The following is a 21490-nucleotide window of genomic DNA, read 5'->3' as shown; positions in this document are numbered from 1 at the left end:
GAATCAATAAAAGGGGCAGGCGACCGCGTAGACCCCACCTGTGCATAGTGCGGAGGATACCTCCTCTCCAACAGGTATCATAAGCCTTCTCCAAATCGAAGAAAACGGCGACCGTTTGGCGCTTTCGCAAAAAGTTGTTCATGATGAATGTCGCCAAGGTCACAAGGTGGTCAACAGCGGAGCGGCGGCGACGAAAGCTGCATTGAACATTGGTAGGTAGCCGTCGAGATTCAAGAATCCAAACTAACCGAGCGTTAACCATGTGCTCCATCACCTTACAGACACAGCTTGTAAGAGAAATGGGGCGGTAACTGGAAGGAAGGTGTCTATCCTTCCCGGGTTTGGGTATAGGAACAACGACGGCGTCACGCCAACGCATGGGGACTTGACCTTCGGTCCAGACGCAATTGTAGGTACGAAGAAGGAAGCTTTTTCCTACCGGAGAAAGGTGTGCCAGCATCTGAACGTGAATGGCATCTGGCCGTGAATGGCATCTGGCCCCGGAGCTGAGGACCGGGACAGTGAAGGTGGTGGTGGTTAGTGTTTAACGTCCCGTCGACAACGAGGTCATTAGAGACGGAGCGCAAGCTCGGGTTAGGGAAGGATTGGGAAGGAAATCGGCCGTGCCCTTTCGAAGGAGCCATCCCGGCATTTGCCTGAAACGATTTAGGGAAATCACGGAAAACCTAAATCAGAATGGCCGGAGACGGGATTGAACCGTCATCCTCCCGAATGCGAGTCCAGTGTGCTAACCACTGCGCCACCTCGCTCGGTCCGGGACAGTGAAAGTGCACGTTCGAGTTCCCGAATAGTGAAGGGGGCATTATAATTTTCCAGATTCAGCACGTGGAAGGAAGGTCGCCGAGCCTCTTCTGCCTCTTTCCTGGGAAGGAAGGCAGGGTGGTAATGAGCGGAGCTTGAAACCTCCGCGAAAAAGCGGCCAAAGGCGTTGGAGCCAGCCACAGGATCAACAAGGACCGCATTACCTGAGGTCAGGCCAGGTACCGAGGAGTGGGCCTTCATGCCCGACAGCCGGCGCAGGCCATCCCAGAAGACAGAAAAGGAGTAAAACTGTTAAAGGAGCGGGTGAAAGAGGCCCAACAAGCTTTTTTGCTGTCTTTGATGACTCTACGGCATTGCGCTCGGAGTCGTTTGTATCCAATACAATTCGCCAACGTAGGATGGCGGCGAAAGGTGCGTAAAGCACGTCGTCGAGCACGGATAGCGTCTCGACAAGCCTCATTCCACCAGGGGACGGAAACGCGACGTGAAGAAGAGGCAGTATGAGGAATGGAACGTTCGGCAGCATTGATAACAGCCGTGAGGTATTCGACCTGACTGTCACAACTGAGAAAATCGTGGTCCGGAAAGGTCGCCAGGGAGGAGTAAAGTCCCCAGTCAGCTTTCGGTATGTTCCAGCTCGAAGGACGTGGGGATGGGGTGTGGTGCAGGAGACAAACGACACAGGGGAAGTGGTTGCTCGAATAGGTGTCTGAAAGGACATACCACTCGAACCGACGGGAAAGAGTGGTAGAACAGATCGAGAGGTCCAAGTGGGAGTAGGTATGAGTAGAGTCCGAGAGGAAAGTCGGGGCACCGGTATTGAGGCAGACAAGATTGAGATGGTTGAAGACATCTGCCAAGAGTGAGCCTCTTGGCCAGGATGCAGGAGAGCCCCAAAGGGGATGGTGGGCATTGAAGTCGCCAAACAATAAAAACGGCGGAGGAAGATGAACAATCAGGTGCATCATGTCAGCCCGACTAACTGCAGATGACAATGGAGTGTAGACGGTACAAACGGTAAAAGTAAAGGCAGAAAGAGTAATACGGACAGCTATTGCTTGGAGTGGGGTGGTCAATGGGAGGGGATAGTAATAGACATCGTCCCAAACAAGCAACATGACCCCACCATGAGCTGGAATACCGTCCACAGGGGGGAGGTCAGACCGCTCCGAGGTATAGTGGGCAAAAGCAATACGGTCAGTTGGGCGCAACTTTGTTTCCTGGAGACCAAGGACGAGTGGACAGTACAGGCAGAGGAGCAGTTTTAATTCCTCCAGATTAGATCGAATACCTCTTATGTTCCAATGTAACAAAGCCATCGCTAGTCAGAAAAGAGGGCGAACTAAATGGGTGAAGAACTAGTCAGAAAAGAGAGCGAACTAAATGGGTGAAGAGCTGGTCACCTCGACTGCCGCGGAGGGCCAGGTGTCGAGGGAACAATGCTACAACCGGCGGGAGGCGGATCCTCTTCCATCGAATCGTCGCCAGTGGCAGCCGCTTTCCCGGGTTGCGTAGTAGGGGCAGCATCATTCGCCGACGAGGGGCCGGCTGAGCGCCTGGCAGCAGAGCGTCCCGGCGAAACTGAGGACGGCCGGGAGCAGCAACTCACGGATGGAGCGTCAGACGAAACGCGCCAGGGAGGAGAGGGGATAAAGATTTCTTCTTGGAGGCCTTCTTGGAAGGCCAATGATGCATGGGGATAGTGGGCTGGACCCGAAGAAGGTCCTCACGCGCAGGGTCTGTTTTGGGACGCCGGACCTCGGAAGCCAGGGTCCAGAACGTTTCCCCGATGGATGCCTGAGAAGAGAATCGCTTCTCAGGCGGCGGAGGGGGAAGGAGGAGGAAGGGTGGCCCCTGGGGCAGAGGGGGCAGGGACCGCGAGGGAAGAGGATTGGGAAGGGAGGGATTTGGGAGGCGGAGGCATAGAACCCGGATGGGGTGAGGAGGTAGAGGGGAGACAGGATAGGGCTGAGGATACTGTGGAAGGAGTGGACACGACTGAGGCAAACGAAGTTGTCAACGTCACGGGATGGAGGCGGTCATACTTCTTCCTGACCTCAGAATAAGAGACGATCCAAAGTTTTTAATTCTTCAATCTTTTTCTCCTTCTGATACGTGGGGCAGACTATTTTAAAGATCTAGGCGAGTGGATGCCAGGACAATTGACGCACCGAGGTGGTGGGGTGCATGTATGTTCCTCACAAAGAGGACGTCCACAATCGCCACAGATGGGCTCAGCCTCACACCGTGACGACATGTGCCCAAAGCGCAAACACCGAAAGCAACGCATAGGAGGCGGGACGTAAGGTCGCACGTCGCACCGGTAGCACATCACCTTTACTTTCTCTGGGAGAAAGTCCCCCTCGAAGGCGAGGATAAAGGCTCCGGCGTCGATGCGACAGTCTTTGGGGCTGTGCTGAACTCACTGGACGAAATGCACACCTCGGCGCTCCAGGTTGGCCCTGAGCTCATCAGATTGCAGCAGGAGGTCCCGATGAAAAATAACCCCCTGCGTCCTATTCAGAGCCAGATGCGGCACAATAGACACTGGGATGTACCCCAGTCGGTCGCACGCCTGGAGCGCACCCGACTGTGTGGCGGAAGTGGTCTTTTTAAGAACGGACCCCGAACGCATTTTGCTGTGACCCTCGATTTCCCCAAAGATGTCCTCGATGTGCTGGACAAAGAACATGGGTTTGGAGGTGGCGAACGTCCCCCCATCGGTCCGAGAACAGACTAAATAGCGGGGGAAGTACTTCGCCCCAAGCCGGTGGGCCTGTCCTTCCTCCCAGGGCGTGGGCAAGGGGGAAAGGGCAGGAGAACCAGAGACAGTACCTTTCTTTTTAAAAGACTCGGCTGCTGAGTGACCTGATACATGTTGACGTTTCATGTGCGAAACGTCCGCCCGATACCACCCACTCCGATCAGGGGCTCTCCCCACGGGTGCCACCCAGTCTCAGCAAGGGCCACCTGGCAGGATGACCATTGCCGGGAGTCCCGATGCCCCAAGGAGACTGGCAACTACTCCTTGGCCGACGTGGGGAGGGTGCAGCTCAGGTATCAGCAGTATGATCCCTCTGTTGTCAGGGGGCTACAACCTAGAGGGTACATGACGACCCCACCACAACAGGCTGGCTACTATGAGCAGAGTCCCACAACAAAAAAAAAGGTGGTCTCATTGTGGAATAAGAAATCATGGGTCAGCCTAGTATGGGCAATAAGATGGCAGAGGGTAGAATCACATGGTGGGAGTCTCCCAGATGGCACGAAGTTTACTACACAGAGGTGTACCTCCAAAATCAACCCATGATTGAGCAAATAGTAATTTTATGTAAAGTCTTAAATCCACACCTGGATGGGGCATTGAGAACGGGGGTTAGGTGATTCCCCACACCCACCCAGATGTGCAGCAAGTTCATTCCCATCACCAAGAATGTCATGAATAGCAGATACCATGGGGTGGCTGGAAAAATAATAGTCAGCCTCAACGCAACTCATTGAGGCTGTATGTAACAAAACTGAGGACCATTTAATGAAGCAGATAGCCCAATAGATGGACATCAATTCTACAGAAACTACACACGTGGCAGGGAAGAGATGCCACTAAGTGCAACCACAAAAGCTAACAGTTATTGTTCCACAGTCACATCTGCAGGCTGTCATCAGGACGAAGTGCCAACAGAAAATGTTAATGAATGTTTTGAGGAACAAACCAAGGAGTCTGTTAGCAGACAACGTAAGAGGACAAGGAGCGGAGATAGAAGTCGCAGCAGAGAGGACCGAGTCAGAGCCGAACCAGTATGCCCACCCGAGGGTGGGAAATGGGTATGTAATAGCACAAAACCGTGAAAAGAACAGTATAGGAAGGGTTAGCAGGGGACTAGCGGATACTGGTAACATAGGAAATCGTGCTGGACTGTTGAATTTGAAGGGGAGAGATACCAGTATCAATCAGACGACTCAACAAGGCTATTGTTAAAAGCACCAATGCTTACACAGATAACACTATGGCGAACTTGGCCTGAGAGAAGCACTGAAGAGGCAGCTGATCCATGCAGTTCTGGGTGCCATGGAAAGTCCATCATGATCGTAGGTGCAGATGGGAACGCACTATGGGCGTAACTTGTGCAACCCATCAGGCGTTTAGGCCCAATTTGAGGAATAATTAGAGTGGTTACAACGCCGTTACAATGCTGAGTGCCAAGGTCTTAGTGCACTGAGGACGAATGATACACCGCGTAAGGTGTCCTTCCCCAAAAGGCTCGTACTTCTGTAGAATTTTGAAAAAAGGAGGTCAAACCCCAAGGGGGACCATCACATGGAAGGCCGAAACGGTTGAAACTCCTTTTAGTCGCCACTCAAGACAGGCAGGGATACCTCGGGCCTATTCTTACCCCCGAACCCGCAGGAGGCGAAACTACTGTCTGAATGCCTCAGTACGACTTCTTTCCCTTATCTTTGAATGGTGATCATTGCGCGATTTGAAAGTTGGTGAAAATGTATGCTCTGCATCCTCAGTGACGATCGGATTTCGTAATTTAGTGAGCAGTAAAGAATCTTGCCACTCTTATTTGGACCTTCTCAAACTCTTGAATCAGACCCAGATGGTAAGGGTCCCATACAGACAACACTCCAAGACAGGACGAACTAACGTATTTTAAACTATTTCCTTTGTTGAAGGACTGCATCACTTCAGGATTCTACCAATAAACCGCAATCTAGAGTTTGCCTTGCCTGTTACTTGCATAATCTGATCATTCCATTTGGTATCATTTCGAATAGTCACACCCAGATACTTTGCATTACTGCTTCCAAAGACTGGGCATTTATTTTGTACTCTCACATTAATGGGGATTTTCGCCCTGTTATACGCAGTAGGTTACACTTAATAATATTGAGAAATAACTGCCAGTCATTACACCACATTTATTTTCTGCAAATCCTCATTGATTTGTTCACAACTTTCGTATGATACTACTTTCCTGTAGACTACAGCATTATAGGCAAAGAGTCTAGGAAGGTCATTATGTCTTAACACAAATTATGTTCCACGATTCTACATCAAATCTATGTCAGTAAAATTGGCCAGTAAGTATGTGCAGCCAATTGTCTACCCTTTTTATAGATTGCTATGACCTGGGCCTTCTTCCAGTCCTGTGGAACTTTCTGCTGTTACAATGATCCCTGATAGATGGATAAGAATGGTGCTATATTTGTAGCATAGTCAACAAATCTTATGGGGAGTCTGGGCCAGATGCCTTCCTGGCATCTAAGGATCTTAACTGTTTTACAATCCCAGATACACTGAACACTGTCACCCATCCTTTCGTTTGTTTGTTCGATAACTGAAAGGGGGAATGGTGCTGCAGTCCTATTGTAAACGAGTTTTTGAAAGGTAGGTTTAGAATTTCGTCCTGTTTATCATCAGTTACATTACCTGCACTGTCAGCAGAAGAAGGTATTGAATTATTTGTTTTGTTCATAGATTTTACATACGACCAAATTTTTTGGTGCTTTTTAGAATCCGCAGATAAAATATTGCTTTCAAATTTGTTAAAAGAATCTTTCATTGACTGACAGCTGCTTTCATTTCGTATAATTTGTTTGTCGGCAGGGCAGCGACTACGTTTAAAACGACTGTGCAAAATTATCTGCTTTCTCAGCAACTTCCTAATATGTTTGTTGTACCAAGGTGGATCCTCCCCTATACTTTTGCTAGGCACATAATTCTCCAGCACATGGTAGACCATACCTTTAAATTCTGACCGAAGATGCTCAATATCTGTGTCCCGCAGTGAGTGCTTGGCGCCAACTATGAAGATATTCATTAATGACACTTATTTGCTTTCCCAAACAAAACTCTACGCTGTTTCTTTCGTTTTTGCAACTTCCAAATGACATAGAAGCCCCAACGACATTATGGTAGCTAATACCTCTTAGATTAACTTCCTCAAAAATTAGGTCTATTTTTTCGCGAAGATATCTAATATGTTCCCATCTAGAGTTGGTTTTCTAACCAAATTGCTCACGGTTGTATGTTGAGAGCGCTCCTAGAATAACTTCACACGAATCTATTTCTGCCCCCTGTGATAAACAATTTTCCCAGTCATTGGATGCTAGATTAAAGTCGCCACCTATAATTAATGGATAATGTGGATATTTACTTCTTATGTACTCAAGACTTTCCCTGAAACGTTCTGCGACGATTGTTGCAGATGCTGGTGGTCTATAAAAAACATTGTAATACAATGGTCAATCCTTGTCTGACAGCTTTATCCAGACTATTTGACAGTCCGGCCCAGTATATCTCAACTGCGTTTAAACAGCTTTTAACTGCAACTAACACCACCTACCATAGCATCGGTTCTATCCTTCCTAAAAATTGTCCAATTGAAGTTCAAAATTTCACTGCTTTTATGTCTAGTTTCAACCAGCATTCGGTACCCAATACAACATTGGCATTGCTACTGTATTTCGGAGAGTAACTCTGGGATCTTGCTACAGACACTTAAGCAATTTACTAACATGAGATTAAGCATATTTAAAACCTTTGTAATGACCTGTTTAGGCAAACTAACAACTTTTACAGTTGTCACACCCACAGTGTAACTGGTTATTTTCCAAGCCATCAATTTATTTCCCATGGGGAGGAACCTAATCTAAAAAAACCATGTGCACGCCACAAGTACTGTGCTACCCATGCAGCTGCTTCCCGTGTGTAGTGCACCCTTGATCTGCAGGTGCGTCCTACAACCTTCCACCCCGTAGCTCAGGTCGATGTACCTACAACCATTTTCGCCAGAGTCTACGTAGCATCTGGTTTAGATTCTCCAAACCAGAGGATCCCGGTCCACCCTGGGTACAATGCTGCAGATTGTCAGCTTTGCTTCCACTCGTCCAAACATGGAGGCCACCTTCATCAATTTCGGCAGCCATCGAAAGACCCAAGGATTTCCTCAGAACCCCAAAGACAGGCATCATTGGGGCCGACATGTGCAACAATCTGCAGCTGGCTCCACCTCGCGCACTATAGCCACCCCAGGAGCCTCTTCCACATCCCAGAGAAGGCCTCCAGCAAGCACACCAAGTGAACATTTTACTTCTTCCGCACCCTAGCCACTATGTTACTGAGGGACTCCATGACCCGTCTAACACTGGAGCTCGCAATAACTAACATGGCCTTAGGCCTTACAGAGATTGAAGAAAACTGCAACAAGATGGCAGTGCTGAGAGACTGCCAAACTGCAGTTTCCAAACAAAACAGATTGTTGATCGAAGGACCCTCCCAAAAGCCACACTGGCAACTTGCAGGGGACATTTGTCAGGCCGACTGGCCAATAACTATCAAGGGGGCGATGGAACCTTGCCAGAGTCAAGAACATTAATCGCAATACTGTCTCTCCATTGAGAGGGGAAAATGCCTTTGAGCCAAATATGGATAAGACAATTGATGTTGAGGCTCAAGGCACTTAAGCAATTGGTTATGGATGGAATCAAGGCCAGGAGCCAAATCATGGGAAGAAGAGAGCCCCAACACACTGATGCAATGATGTTTAAAGGTTGGACTGGCTGAGGACAGGTGCTGCATAAGTTGTGAGGCATGACAATTGCAGATAGTGGTGGCAATAGCTGCACTCCATGGAACTGGCTGATGGTGAATAGTGAGTGTCAAGTGGTGAAGGCCAAAGCTGGCAGCATGGATTATCTTATCACACAGATGACAGACAATATCAATACAACCACAAAGATGTAAACACGACTCTTTAGCCATACAGAGGCCAATCAGCACGATTGAAAGCCCAGCAGGGTGACGTTGTCATTGCAAGGTTGGAAGGAACAAGAGAATCAATTGGAAGTTCTCTATCATAACGTTCATCGTGTGGTGACCTGTGAGAGAATGGAAGAAGGGAACAGGAAGGGAGATCAGTGGCAGATGAAGTGCTACATGTAGTACTAAAATCACTAAGAGAAAAACTATTAAGGAGGCACAGGTCATGGGCTGCAAGAAATTTGTCAATGAGGAGCCCCTGATTTGATGAAGCACTGCCCCACAAAGGGTAATGGGTATTAAAATCAGCAAGGAGGGAGGGAGGGGAGTTGCTCAAGTGAGGCAGTGGACATAGATGTCTTGTGAGGAGGTTGGCTGGTTTGTTTAAAGGCGGCAGAAGGGACCAAACTACAAGGCCATCATTCCCTTGTTCCTAATAATGTCAAGTGTGAGAATAAAGAGGAAACATTTAACACAAAAAGGAAAAGCCACAAGAACGAAGGTAAAGCAACAAACACTAAAAGGAACAAAATAGCACAAAAACAGACGCTAGAAACAGAAGAGAGTAAAACGTTAAAGCAGATTGCAGTGGCTGGCCAACTACGAAAATAAAAAGGGATAGCCAGCCACTCTGCAACACATTAAAACCTCCACCCTAGAAGCTCTACGGTGGAGGACAGAGGGACAAAGGACATGTGCTAAAACCTACATCGAGGTATAAAACCCACTCATGGATAAAACGTAAAACTAAAGCTGCTGTGGAGGCACTGTCGCCCAACACCGAAGGCAGGGTGCTGGAAAGTTAAAAGCCTGCCGCCGAGCAGCTAAAACTGGGCAGTCCAGCAAGAGGTGAACAACTGTCATTTGAGAGCCACAGCGACACTGAGGTAGGTCCTCGCAACGGAGTAGGTAACCATGCATTAGCCACATATGGCCAATGCGGGGCCAGCAGAGGACAACTGATTCCCTGTGAGAGGCCTGCAGGGTAGACTTCCACACATTCATAGTCTCCTTAATGACGAAGTTTGTTATGCATGCTGTTATGCCATTCCATCTCTCGAAGCTGGAAGACCCTGCGGTGTAAGACAGAACACAGTTCAGCTTCGGAGATGCCTATCTCCAGAAGCTGTTTCTGCGTTGCCTGTTTGGTCAGCCTGTCGGCAAGTTCGTTGCCGGGGATTCCGACGTGTCCTGGGGTCCACACAAACACCATAGAATGGCGGGACAATTCCAGGGCATAGATGGACTCCTGAATGGACGCTACCAGAGGGTGGCGAGGGTAGCACTGGTCGATAGCTTTTACGCTGCTCAAGGAGTCAGTACACAGGAGAAATGACACGCCATGACATGAGCGGATGTGCTCAAGAGCACGAGATATGGCCGCCAGCCCTGCAGGAAAAACACTACAGCCAACTGGCAAGGATTGCTGCTCAATATGTCTTCCATGAACGTATGTGAAGCCTACATGGCCATCATCAGCCATTGAGCCATCAGTGTAAACCACTTCAGAGCACCAGAACACGTCAAGGATCTAGAGGAAGCGACAGTGGAGAGCGGCAGGGTTGACTGAGTCCTTAGGGCCATGCAAAAGGTCCAGGCGAAGCTGTAGCCAAGGCATACACCAAGGAGGTGTACATGAGCGGACCGCAAGTAGAGGTGGTAAAGGGAAGGACTCCAGACAGAAGGAATCGCACACGAACCGCAATCGTAAGCACTGATCTGGGCCGCCGATGCGGAAGATGGACTTCTGCAGACGGAAAAAGGAGACATTAATTCGGATGGTCAGGGTTACTAATGAAGGTGTGCTGCGTAACTGGCGAGCAGTTGTTCACGTCTGATCTGCAGTGGAGGGACACCAGCTTCCACTAGTACACTGTTCGCTCGACTCGTCCTTAAAGCTCCTGTCACTAATCTAACCCCACAGTGGTGCATAGTGTCGAGTAAATGCAATGCTGAAGGTGCAGCCGAACCATAAACCACACTCCCAAAGTCAATTCGGGATTGGACAACGGCTCTGTAGAGCTGCAGCAGCGTACAGCTATCTGCACACAAAGTGGTGTTGCTCAGGCAACAGAGGGTATTGAGGTACTGCCAGCACTTCTGCTTAAGCTGACGATGATGCCAAGTCAATCGAGCGTCGAAAACCAGTCCTAGGCATTGCTGTGTCTCCACTAAAGTGAGTGAATAGTCATTAAGGTAAAGTGTAGGTTCCAGATGAATAGTACGACGCCGACAGAAGTGCGTGACATGACTGGCTGAAAACTGGAAGCCGTGGGCTTGGGCCCATGACTGTACCTTGTAGACGGCTCCCTGTAGTCGCCGCTCAGCATAAATAGTACTGGAGCAGCAGTACAAAATGCAAAAGTCGTCTGCATACAGAGTAAATGAGACTGAGGGCCTGACAGCTGTTGCTAGACTGTCAATGGGCACTAAAAAGAGACTCAAGAAAGAGCCCTGTGGAACTCCCTTCTCCTGGATATAGATGAAACTAGGAGTGTCACCAACTTGGACATGGAAAGTACGGAGCGACAGGAAGTTTTGGATAAAAATCTGGAGTGGTCCCCAGAGACACCACTCATACAATGTGGGAAGGATATCTTGTCGCAAAGTGGTGTCGTATGCATTACCCAAGTCAAAAAAAAAAAAAAAAAGGACGGCAATCAGGTGTTGCCATCTGGAAAAGGCCGTTTGGATGGCAGACTCGATTGACACAACGTTATCAGTGGTAGTGCGACCCTGGCAGAAGCTGCCCTGACATTGAGCCAGCAAGCCCAGTGACTCCAGGATCCAACCCAACTGCTGACATATACATTCCAGCATCATACAAAGAACGTTGGCGAGACTCATGGGCCGATAGCTATCCACATCAAGCGGGTTTTTACCACGTTTGAGCACCAGAATGATGGTGCTCTTCCACCATTGCGATGGAAAGACGACATTGCACCAGATCCAGTTGAAGATAAGAAGATATTGGTTGTAGTCAGATGAGAGATGTTTAATCCTCTGGCTATGGATGCGATCAGGCCCAGGAGCTGCGTCAGGGTAATGTCCAAGGCCACTGATGAGCTCTCACACTAAATGGGGCGTTATAGGATTCACTGTGGCGTGTAGTGAATGAGAGGACATTCCCTTCCAGCCGCCGTTTGAGAGTGCAAAACGCTAGGGGATAATTCTCAGATGCAGAGGCTCGAGCGAAGTGCTCAGCAATCGCATTTGCGTCTGTACTAACTCGCCCTTTATGGTAACACTGGGGACAGCTGTGGGGGCCTGATGCCTGAAACGTTTCATATTTGTCTGCACTCAGGAAGTTGACATGTGGAACCCAATGGTGGAGATGTATCTTTCCCAGCACTTTCAGTTTAGTAGGGCAGCGAACAATGGCAAGGAGCCACTTAAAGACAGAGGTGCTCCAGGGAAGGGTGCCACTTATGCCACTGTAGAGCTCGCCGACGCTCCTTAATTGCTTCAGCGACTTCCGGCAACCACCAAGGGACTGCCTTATGCCTCTAGTACCCTAAAGAGCGAGGGATCGCGTTTTCTGTCACAGAAACAACCATCACATCGATGTTACCGTGTGGGGGAGAGTCAGTGGTGACAGCAGAAAGAAAAGTTCCACAGTCCACCTTGTTCAAAGCCCATCTGGGCAAGCGTCTGTGCGCCTGACGCTGGGGCAGTGACAGGAAGATGGATAGATGGAGAAGTCCTTGGCTGCAAATTGATAAATCAATGGCAGAGTAACAACCATGAGCCACACTGGAATGTGTGGTGGCCCCAGTATTTATGAGGCGAAGGAAGTGAGACAGTGACGTTTCGACATCTGCCTCGGCAAATAAGCATGGTACCACCCCAAAGGGGTTATGGGCGTTAATCTCCCATAAGTAGGAAAGGTTTAGGGAGTTGATCAATCAGTGTAGCTAAGTAGCTAATACATTCAGGGGTACTGCACCATTTGCAGGAATATATACATTGCAGACCGTTATATATACATTGCAGACAGTTATTTCCAGTGTCATCATTCTGACAGCCACAGCTTCAAGAGGGGTCAAAGGGGCACATGTTCACAACAGACCGAGTTTAGGAGAAAAACTCCACCTGACACTTATGGTTGCTACAGTTCCTGTAATATCCCTTATAGCTGTGGAGGGCAGTTGAGATAGGTGTAAAGCTTAACAGTTGCCATAGCTCAGCCAGGCAGTGGAAGAAACTTCCGCAATTCCACTGGAGGATGACACTGTCAGACTGGGAAGGCATGGAACATTCAATGAGGCAGTTTACGCCTCAGAGTCACCTGCTGCCATGGATTTATTGCCTGAGCAGTCTATATCCATTGTGTGATGGTGGCGACATATAGGTCCTTAGTGGACACCAAAATCTCTACCCCATCTGCAGCTTCAAAGCTTGTGGGTAGCAGTGGTTTGGATGCCACCACTATTTCCTTGGTCTTAGGGGTTTTCTTTTTGGAGTTCTCTCGCTGCTCCATGGGTTTCCCTGGCTGGGAGGACTTCACTGGCTCAGTCTCTAGGACCAGGGATGAAGTGAAGACATATGAACAGCTGCTTTCGAGCTATTCAGTCACTGGTGGGTGTCTTATTTCCCACTAGCAGAAACCTGGGAATGGAGTGACCCAAGGGACCCCTTCCTAAAGCAGAACCCAAATAAAACTTATGCTTCTCCAGCTTGGAAGTGGGGAGAGACATCCCAGATGGTTGGGGGGGGGGGGAGGAGGGTGTTGCTCCTTAAGTAGGTGGTGCAGAAGCAACAGGGAGGGAAATTTACCCCACCATCAAGGCAGCAGGTGGGGGAAATTTTCCACCTCAGAGGTGACCTGGGTTAGCGGAGCTGATGGTGCCACAACTATTGTAGCAGCAGCAGCAGCAGCAGCAGCAGCATAAGACGATGTCATATGCACAGAATACAGGCATTCACATTTTTTCTTAGCCTCAGTGTAGGTCTGTCTGTCCAGGGTCTTTTACTCCATGATTCTCCTTTCTGGAGAATCCTGCAGTCTGGTGAGCAAGGCGAATGGTGCTCTCCACAGTTGACACAGATGGAAGTGGAGCACATTGAGTATTGGGAAGTGATGGGCGTCTACGATCTCGATGTGACGCTGGAAGTACAGCAGGAAGACATGGCCGAACTTCCAACACTTAAAGCACTGCATCACAGGAGGGATATAGGGCTTTACGTCACAGTGGTAGGAGATCACCTTGACCTTCTCGGGCAATGTATCACCCTCAAAGGCCAATATGAAGGCAACTGTGATGGCTGAGTCCAAGAGGACTAATGAACCACTTCCAATGTGGTACAAAGATGTAGAGCAGGTATCCAAATGGGAGATGAATGGGCTACAGCCAATCACATCAGGTCGACAACCATGTGTATGTCAGACTCAAGTTTCAAGTAGGTAGACAGAGCACCTCTGGAGGGAGGGGGGCACTGGGGCACCTTGTCCTGGGCCTTATCTTCGTTTCTTCGTTTCTGTCTTAGGTTTAGGAGGGTAGGGCAGAGGGAAAGTAGGCTTCTGCAGGATCCGCAACAGAGTAGGCAACCTTGGGGCACACAGAGTGTGTCCTGTGTCCAAGTTGTGGTAGCAGGCCTCTGGTCTGATAGACACCAAGGGGAGTGATCCAGTGAAGGAGTCCCATCGTCAGTGAGTTCTAAAGAAGGGAAGCACTTCTTTGGGTGGGGAGGGGAGAGCGAGGGGACCACAAGGCAGTGGGAGATGACAGGTGAACTGGGCCAGTGTAAGGAAGAGTTAAGATAGGGAAAGGTAGCAACAGAGGCGAAAGTAAAAGGAATGGACAGTGAGTGGAGTCTGTCTTATTTTTGCGAGCCTCAGCATAACAGACGCTCCATGGACTTTTACTCTTTGAACTCTTTCTTGGAAACTGAAAAATCTGGCAAGCATGGACTGTGGCAGTCACAATTAACACACAGGTGGCAGAACACAGGGGCTTTCCTCATGGAGTGGGGCCATAGTCACCACACAGAGGGTCTGCTGTTTATCAGGATGTCAAGGGCCCAAAACCCAAGCACCTAAAGCACATCATGGGTGGTGTGATGTATAGCTTCATATCTTATCATTACCACAGAACCTTAACCTCTGGAATGGTATCTTCCTGCGAATGCAAGAATGAAGGCGCCAGTATTGGTGCAGTCGTCCATTTCATGCCTCTGCACATGTCAAACGAACGCCACACCACTCCAGATTAGCCTGCAGTTCCTTATCAGTTTGCAGGTTGAGGTTTCTATGAAAAATCACTGCCTGGACAATATACAGTGACAGGTGAGCGGTAATAGACACTGGGACGTCGCCAAGACGATTGGCAGCATTTAGAGCTGCAGACTGGGTGGCAGAGGAAATTAACAACAGGGAGCCCATCCACATCTTACCGAGACCCCCACTTCTCCAAATTTGTCCTTAATATTCTCCACAAAAAACCGCTCTGACACAGTCTATTCCAATCCGTCTTAGGACAAACCATGTAGTGGGGAATGTGTTTTAGCTGAAGGTGGCAATCCTGGCAGTCATCCCAGGGTGTAGCCAGGAAGGGAAGGCTCCAAGGCCACGGAAGCAACAGTCAAGCAACATTTGCCACTCAGAAGCAGTCATTTGAGAAGGGCCAGATTTTTGCAGCTTGGTATATTTCATCAGTGTGATCTTTGGGTTGTCAGGGGGTCAACCCGATGGGTACATAACAGCCTCACCACAATGACCCACTACACCTGCTGGTGACCTAGCAGGGGCGAGAGGTGTTATGACAGGAGGAAGAGGGGAAGGAGGAAGGGGTGGAGAGGAATCCACGCCACACCTGCTAGGAAGGAAGCAGGAAGTTTAGAATTGGGGTAACACCCGAGGGGGACCAAAAAGCCAAAAATGAAAGAGGCTAAAGGAACAAAACTGCAAGTAGTATGGGTAACCAGGTGGATAGCCAGGTCGATGAATCAGAACAAGAGAGGAATGAGGGGGCAGTGGGGAAGGAGTGAGGATGGAGAGGGAGATGCACAGTGAAGGAACTGCTGCCAGGTAAGTAAGAATGGGCTGCAATAGCTTAGGGCCAGTGTGCACCATGCATGATCTCTCTGAAGAACCGTGAGCCCTGGGGATCTATAAATGAGATCGCATGTAGCACACTTTTGACTCATTCTTGTGTACCACTCAAGAGCCTGGGTGTCCCCACCATGTCACTACAGGGAGACCTCGAAGCAATTCAGAAGTGAGGCGCTAGATTTATTTACCTGTAGGTTTGATCAATAAGCCATTATTACAGACTTTTCTAACTCAAATGAGAATCCCTGGAGGGAAGACTACGTTCTTTTCGTGAAATGCTGATGAGAAAATTCAGAGAATTGGCACATGAAGCTGACTGCAGAATGGTAGCCAACTTACATTTTGCAGTAAGGACCACAAAGGTAAGAGATATTAGGGTTCATAGACTATTTTCCCTCTGTTTGGAGTGAAAGAGTTAACAACAGGCTCATCAGTCCTTCAGCCGTTTAGTGGCAAACCAGCAGTTATCAAAAGGACGCAAAAAATCCTGGGTTTTAACTAACAAAAAACCTAAGCCCACAAAAAGACAGCACAGACAGGTCATTAGAAGGTCAGTCAAGGCTAGGCATTAAAATCGAGAAATGATAAAGAGAGAAAGACAGGAGCAGTAGAGGCCAGGCTGGGCCGCCAAGAAACCATTGGGGAGAGGGTGGGGAGCAGGAGAAGGGTGCCCCTCCAACCGCTCAGGCGGTCAATGAGGCCAGAAAACGCCCTACCTTACAGGGATGAATAGAAGCCATCTTAGGAGGGTGTAACTTAACACCAGATCAGTCGCTTTGAGATCTGGTAGCTCCAGAGGGAGCTTGTCACAAGGTTACTATGCCGCCTGGAAGCAGCCAAATTAAGGCAGTCTAAGTGGGCCCCCATCAGGTGGCTTCTACATCGACAGTGAGGGAAATCTTCGTCTTATTTCCCCTGCTCTATTTTTAAATGGAAATAACTAGTAGAGCAAGGTACCCTCCGCCATTCACCACACGGTTGCTTGCGGCGTATGGACATAGAAGTACGTTTTCGTGTAATTTCCCACGACTGTACGGCAAATCCTATCCCAAACATTCTCAGCTGAGACTCCCTCTGGCGCACTACCAGCTCGCCTGATGTTTGACTGCAATGGGTCTACACTGACAGGGAAAGAAGCTTTAAATTTGTATGTACTGCTGTTTTATGTGTATGTAGTTCTTTGCGTTTATGCGACAGTTCTGAAAAATTTTATTGGTGAACTAAATTAAATGGACTTTTGAAAAATTTTGATCCAAATGTGAACAAAATAGGTCATTCTCAGCCAGAGACAATGGAGAGCCAATTGGTACACCCACTTCTAAATGTCTTCATACAGATGCATCAGAGGAACAAAAAGCCTATTCGTTGAAAACTGACTTTACAAATGGTGGCTGAAATATGCCCACTGGACCAAAGGCGCAGAAAATACCGCTAAAAATTAGACGAATGTCACTGGGAAAAACCAAAATTTTCAGGACTTTACTGTGGAAGTGACGAAGGCAGTAAACGTGGTGAAACAAGTTGACCAGAGACATTTTCAAAAGGGAGTCAAAATTTAGCTTCCTGTGTGATTAAAACTGTTCTTGAGCAAAACCAATATAGCTGTAGCAGCGAAGTAATTTGAAGACAACTTACGTTATCAGCGCTCACAAATGTATAATTTAAAGCCATATGCGAATGAACATTGCCAGCGAGGCTGTCTTACCTGAGTGAGTGGTAGGAGACTTCAGCTGGAAAGTGGGCTTCACCACTTAAATTTATTACCCCCTCATGGTCGGCCATGCCTTTTACAGCTGCAGCTTGACCGACGTCTGGCAGGAGTAGTATTTTACAAGTTTCTTACGCCACGAGTTGCTGGCTGATTAATGGTGACTCGCCTCAGCATAGTGACCTTACTGCATAATGTTTAAAATAAAGTGGTCAAACATAACCAAAATCATGCATTCGCACTCTAGGCAGGATCACATTGAGACTAACAGCTGAGTTTACTGATTGCTGCTCATGACCTGAAACTAATGTTCTGAAATTGCTTTAACGACGATGGATTCACGACCTGAAGGTGTTCAAGCCAGATGTGCATAAAAACGTTTTTGAGCATAATATTTCAGTTTAAAAGTTGGACCTATGTCTAACGCTCTTACCAGGTAAATATGAATTTAAGTGGCTACAAAGGCTACAAAGGCCCTCCCACCTAGCTGGATGGCCATTGCCCAAGGTCCTGATGCTTCAAACGGACATGCACCTACCGCTTGGTTAAAGCTCGAATCAATAGTGTGTTGCCTGCATAGTCAGGGGGCTACAAATATACATGAAAATGGACCGTCTACCATGCTGTGTACTTCGCGAACTTTATGTACCACTCATATGTAAAAGAAATTTTGAATACGCAGTCAGATCCAGAACTTGGCACCGAAAATAAGTTAACCGAAATAAGTTGTGTAGAATAAAAGAAATGTGATGTTTTCAATCTGCCCCGCGAAGAAACTAGGTTAACAAGCATTTTGTCCTTGAGACTGAGTCTAAGAAGGCTTCAGCAAGACAGACTGTAACACAAAAAATTGAGTAGTTACTGCAATTGCTTGTTGCCTCATGCTGACCACACACTATTAACTAAGGGTTTAAGCACCTAGCAACTAATTTCCTTTACTTCACAACTAACTTGTACATTCAGACGAGATAACTGCAGGGCAGTGCTGAAGTCACTAGTTGGCACTTAAATCTGGTACGGTACTCTGCAGTTAGGAAAACTTCCCCTTATTGTCTGAAAGAAGCAGCCGCAGAATTTCTATTACAAAATTTACACAAATACTGTATCGATATGTCAGTATTTGTAAATATCTGTGGGGTGCTTAAATGCTGCAGTAGAATTGGCTAACAAACTACAATTACAGTAATTTTAAAACAAAAGACACTGGATAAGCAAACCCATCACAGCTTTTATCAACACGTGAAATTAACACTAACCAGTTGTACCTCAAGAGTAACAATTCGACACGTTTATAGAATGTTATTCTGATTGGTCTGTACCACCACTTAAAGTATTTTTTATTCATACTTCAACGCCCTGTATTTTCATAGATACTAGGTTACAGAAGTAACTACAGAGAAAGTTACTTCGCTCACAGGATATGTTATGTCACGACAACCCTTTTTTTCAGTCCTGAGGCTTTTTTATGCAGCTCTCCATGCTACTCTATCCTGCACTAGCTGCTTCATCTCCAAGTAACTACTACAACCTACATCCTTAATCTGCTTGATGTATTCATCTTTGTCTCCCTCTACGATTTTTACGCTGCACGCTGCCCTCCAATAGCAAATGGGCGATCCCTTGATGCCTCAGAACATATCTTACCTACCGATCACTTCTAGTCACGTTCTGCCACAGATTTCTCTTTTCCCCAGTACTGTTCAGTACCTCATTAGTTACGTGATCTACCCATCTCATCTTTATCATTCTTCTGTAGCACCTCATTTCGAAAGCTATTTTCTTGTCTAAATTAGTTATCGTCCACGTTTGACATCCATACATCGCTACACTCCATACAAATACTTTCAGGAGAGACTTCCTGACAAATCTATACTCTATGCTAAATTTCTGTTCTTCAGAAACGCTCTCCTTGCCATTGCCAGTCTACATTTTACATCCTCTCTACTCCGACCATCATCAGTTATTTTGCTCCCCAAATAGCGAAACTCCTTTACTACTTTAAGTGTTTCATTTGCTAAACTAATTCCTCAGCATCAACCGATTTAATTAGATTACATTTTATTATCCTTTTTTGCTTTTGATGTTCGTCTTATATCCTTTCAAGACACTGTCCATTCTGTTCAACCGCTTTTACAGGTCCTTTGCCTTCTGACAGAATTACAATGTCATCAGCGAACCTCAAAGTTTTTATTTGTTCTCTATGTATTTTAATTCCAGCTCCAAGTTTTTCTTTTCTTTCCTTCACTGCCTGCACAATATACAGATTGAATAACATCCGGGATATGCTACAACCCTGTCTCCCTTCTCAACTACTGCTTCCCTTTCATGCCTTCGATTCAACTGCCATCTGGTTGTTGCACAAATTGTAAGTAGCCTTTTGCTCCCTGTATTTGATCCCTGCCACCTTCAGAATTTGAAAGAGTACTCCAACATTGTCAAAAGCTTTCTCTAAGTCTACGAAGGTTAGAAACGTATGTTTGCCTTTCCTTTATCTTCTACAGGAAGTCTTACGTCAGTATTGTCTCACGTGTTCTAATATTTCTACGGAATCCAAACTGACTCTCCCTGAGGTCGGCTTCTACCAGTTTTTCCATTCATCCGTAAATAATTCGTGTTAGTATTTCGCAGGCATGACTTAATGAACTGATAGTTCGGTAATTTTCACACCTGTCAACACTTTCTATGGGATCGAAATTGTATTCTTGAAGTCTGAGTATTTCGCCTGTCTCATACATCTTGCTCAACAGATGGTAGAGTTATCAGGCCAGGCTCTACCAAGGCTATCAGTAGCTCTAATGGAATGTTGTCTAATCCTGGGGCCTTGTTTCGACTTGCGTCTTTCAGTGCTCTGTCAAACTTCATGCAGTATCGTATCCCCCATTTCATCATCTACATCCTCTTCCCTTTCCATAACATCACCCTCAAAAACATCACCCTTGTATAGACACTATACTCCTTCAACCTTTCTGCTTTCCCTTCTTTGCTTAGAACTGGCTGGGCATCTGAGCTCTTTATACTCATGCAAGTGGTTCTCTTCTCAAAAGGTCTAATTTTCCTGTAGGCAGTATCTTACAGGTAGTGATATATAGCTCTGCATCCTTACATTTGTCTTCTAGCCATCCCTGCTTAGCCATTTCACACTTCCTGTCTATCTCTTTTTTTAAATGTTTGTATTCCTTTCTGCCTGCTTCATTTACTACATTTTTTTCTCCTTTCATCAATTAAATTCAGTAACTTCAGTTACTCAATGATTTCTACTAGCCATCGTCCTTTTACCTACTACAGCATCTGTTGCCTTTAGTATTTCATCTACTGCATTTCTTTCCGCAATTCTTGTCAATCTTTCCCTAATGCTCTGAAACACTCTGCAACCTCTGGTTCCTTCAGTTTATCCAGGTACCACCTTTTTGCAGTTTCCTCAGTTTTAATCTACAGTTCATAACCAACTGTGTGGTCACAGTCCAATCTGCCCCTGGAAATGTCTTACAATTTAAAAGATTGAAAGTAAATGTTTACACACCTGCATTAGTAGTATCAGGGCTCTCTTCCAAGCGTACATATGGTGTGTCCCTTATACGATATTTGCGCCTGCCATGCCATTTCAGCATACTGCGACCCATTGTTCACGTCCAGTACTCAGATGGTATGTAATGAACAGACTGACAATTACGTAAAATCCAAGTAGAATTTCTAAAATTAGTATCTTCTTACGTCCAGCGCCGATTCCTAGCAGAGAAAGAGGAACATTTGATATTTTCACTAGTTTTCAGCAATTAATGAAAGTGTTTTAGGCATTTTACACAGTTGTTAGTCTATAAACTTATTTTATTTTACTACAGATTATTACCTTTTAGAATCTAGTACTCAGCCTAATTTTTCCTCAGCATTTTGTTCCAGTGGTCAATTCACTTAGTCCTTTTTCTTTTATTTCCACCTTTAACAGCACAATTTCTTTAAAGTAACCAATGACAAACTGAACATAGAAAGAGACTTTAAAGAGATCGTTTGATTTTGTCAACTTTGAGATTTAATTCTCAATTCTTGAATGTAAAATACAAGCAGTGGAAGTAGGCCAAAAATGTTAAAGTCGTCTTACTGGCTACAGAACAGAGGGTTTATGGGACCAAACGGCGAGGTCATCAGTCCCACGATTCCGAAGTTAATCACAGAAGAAAGAGGG

The 21490-nt window shown here is 46.8% G+C and overlaps 1 protein-coding gene across 1 annotated transcript in view; it reads right to left on the bottom strand.

The window, feature by feature from the left end:
- The window catches only part of LOC126183331 (uncharacterized), a 29095-nt gene extending 8065 nt beyond the window's left edge, over positions 1–21030 (bottom strand). The window contains exon 1 of the mRNA XM_049925196.1: positions 20831–21030. Coding sequence (XP_049781153.1) covers positions 20831–20930 — 100 coding nt within the window. The 5' untranslated portion in view covers positions 20931–21030. The remainder of the gene's footprint in view (positions 1–20830) is intronic.
- Positions 21031–21490: the final 460 nt, after the last annotated feature.

The sequence above is a fragment of the Schistocerca cancellata genome, chromosome 4 (genome assembly GCF_023864275.1).
Source record: "Schistocerca cancellata isolate TAMUIC-IGC-003103 chromosome 4, iqSchCanc2.1, whole genome shotgun sequence".
Taxonomy (NCBI): domain Eukaryota; kingdom Metazoa; phylum Arthropoda; class Insecta; order Orthoptera; family Acrididae; genus Schistocerca; species Schistocerca cancellata.
The sequence above is the reverse complement of the archived record's forward strand: the minus strand, read 5'-3'. Positions and strand labels throughout refer to the sequence as shown.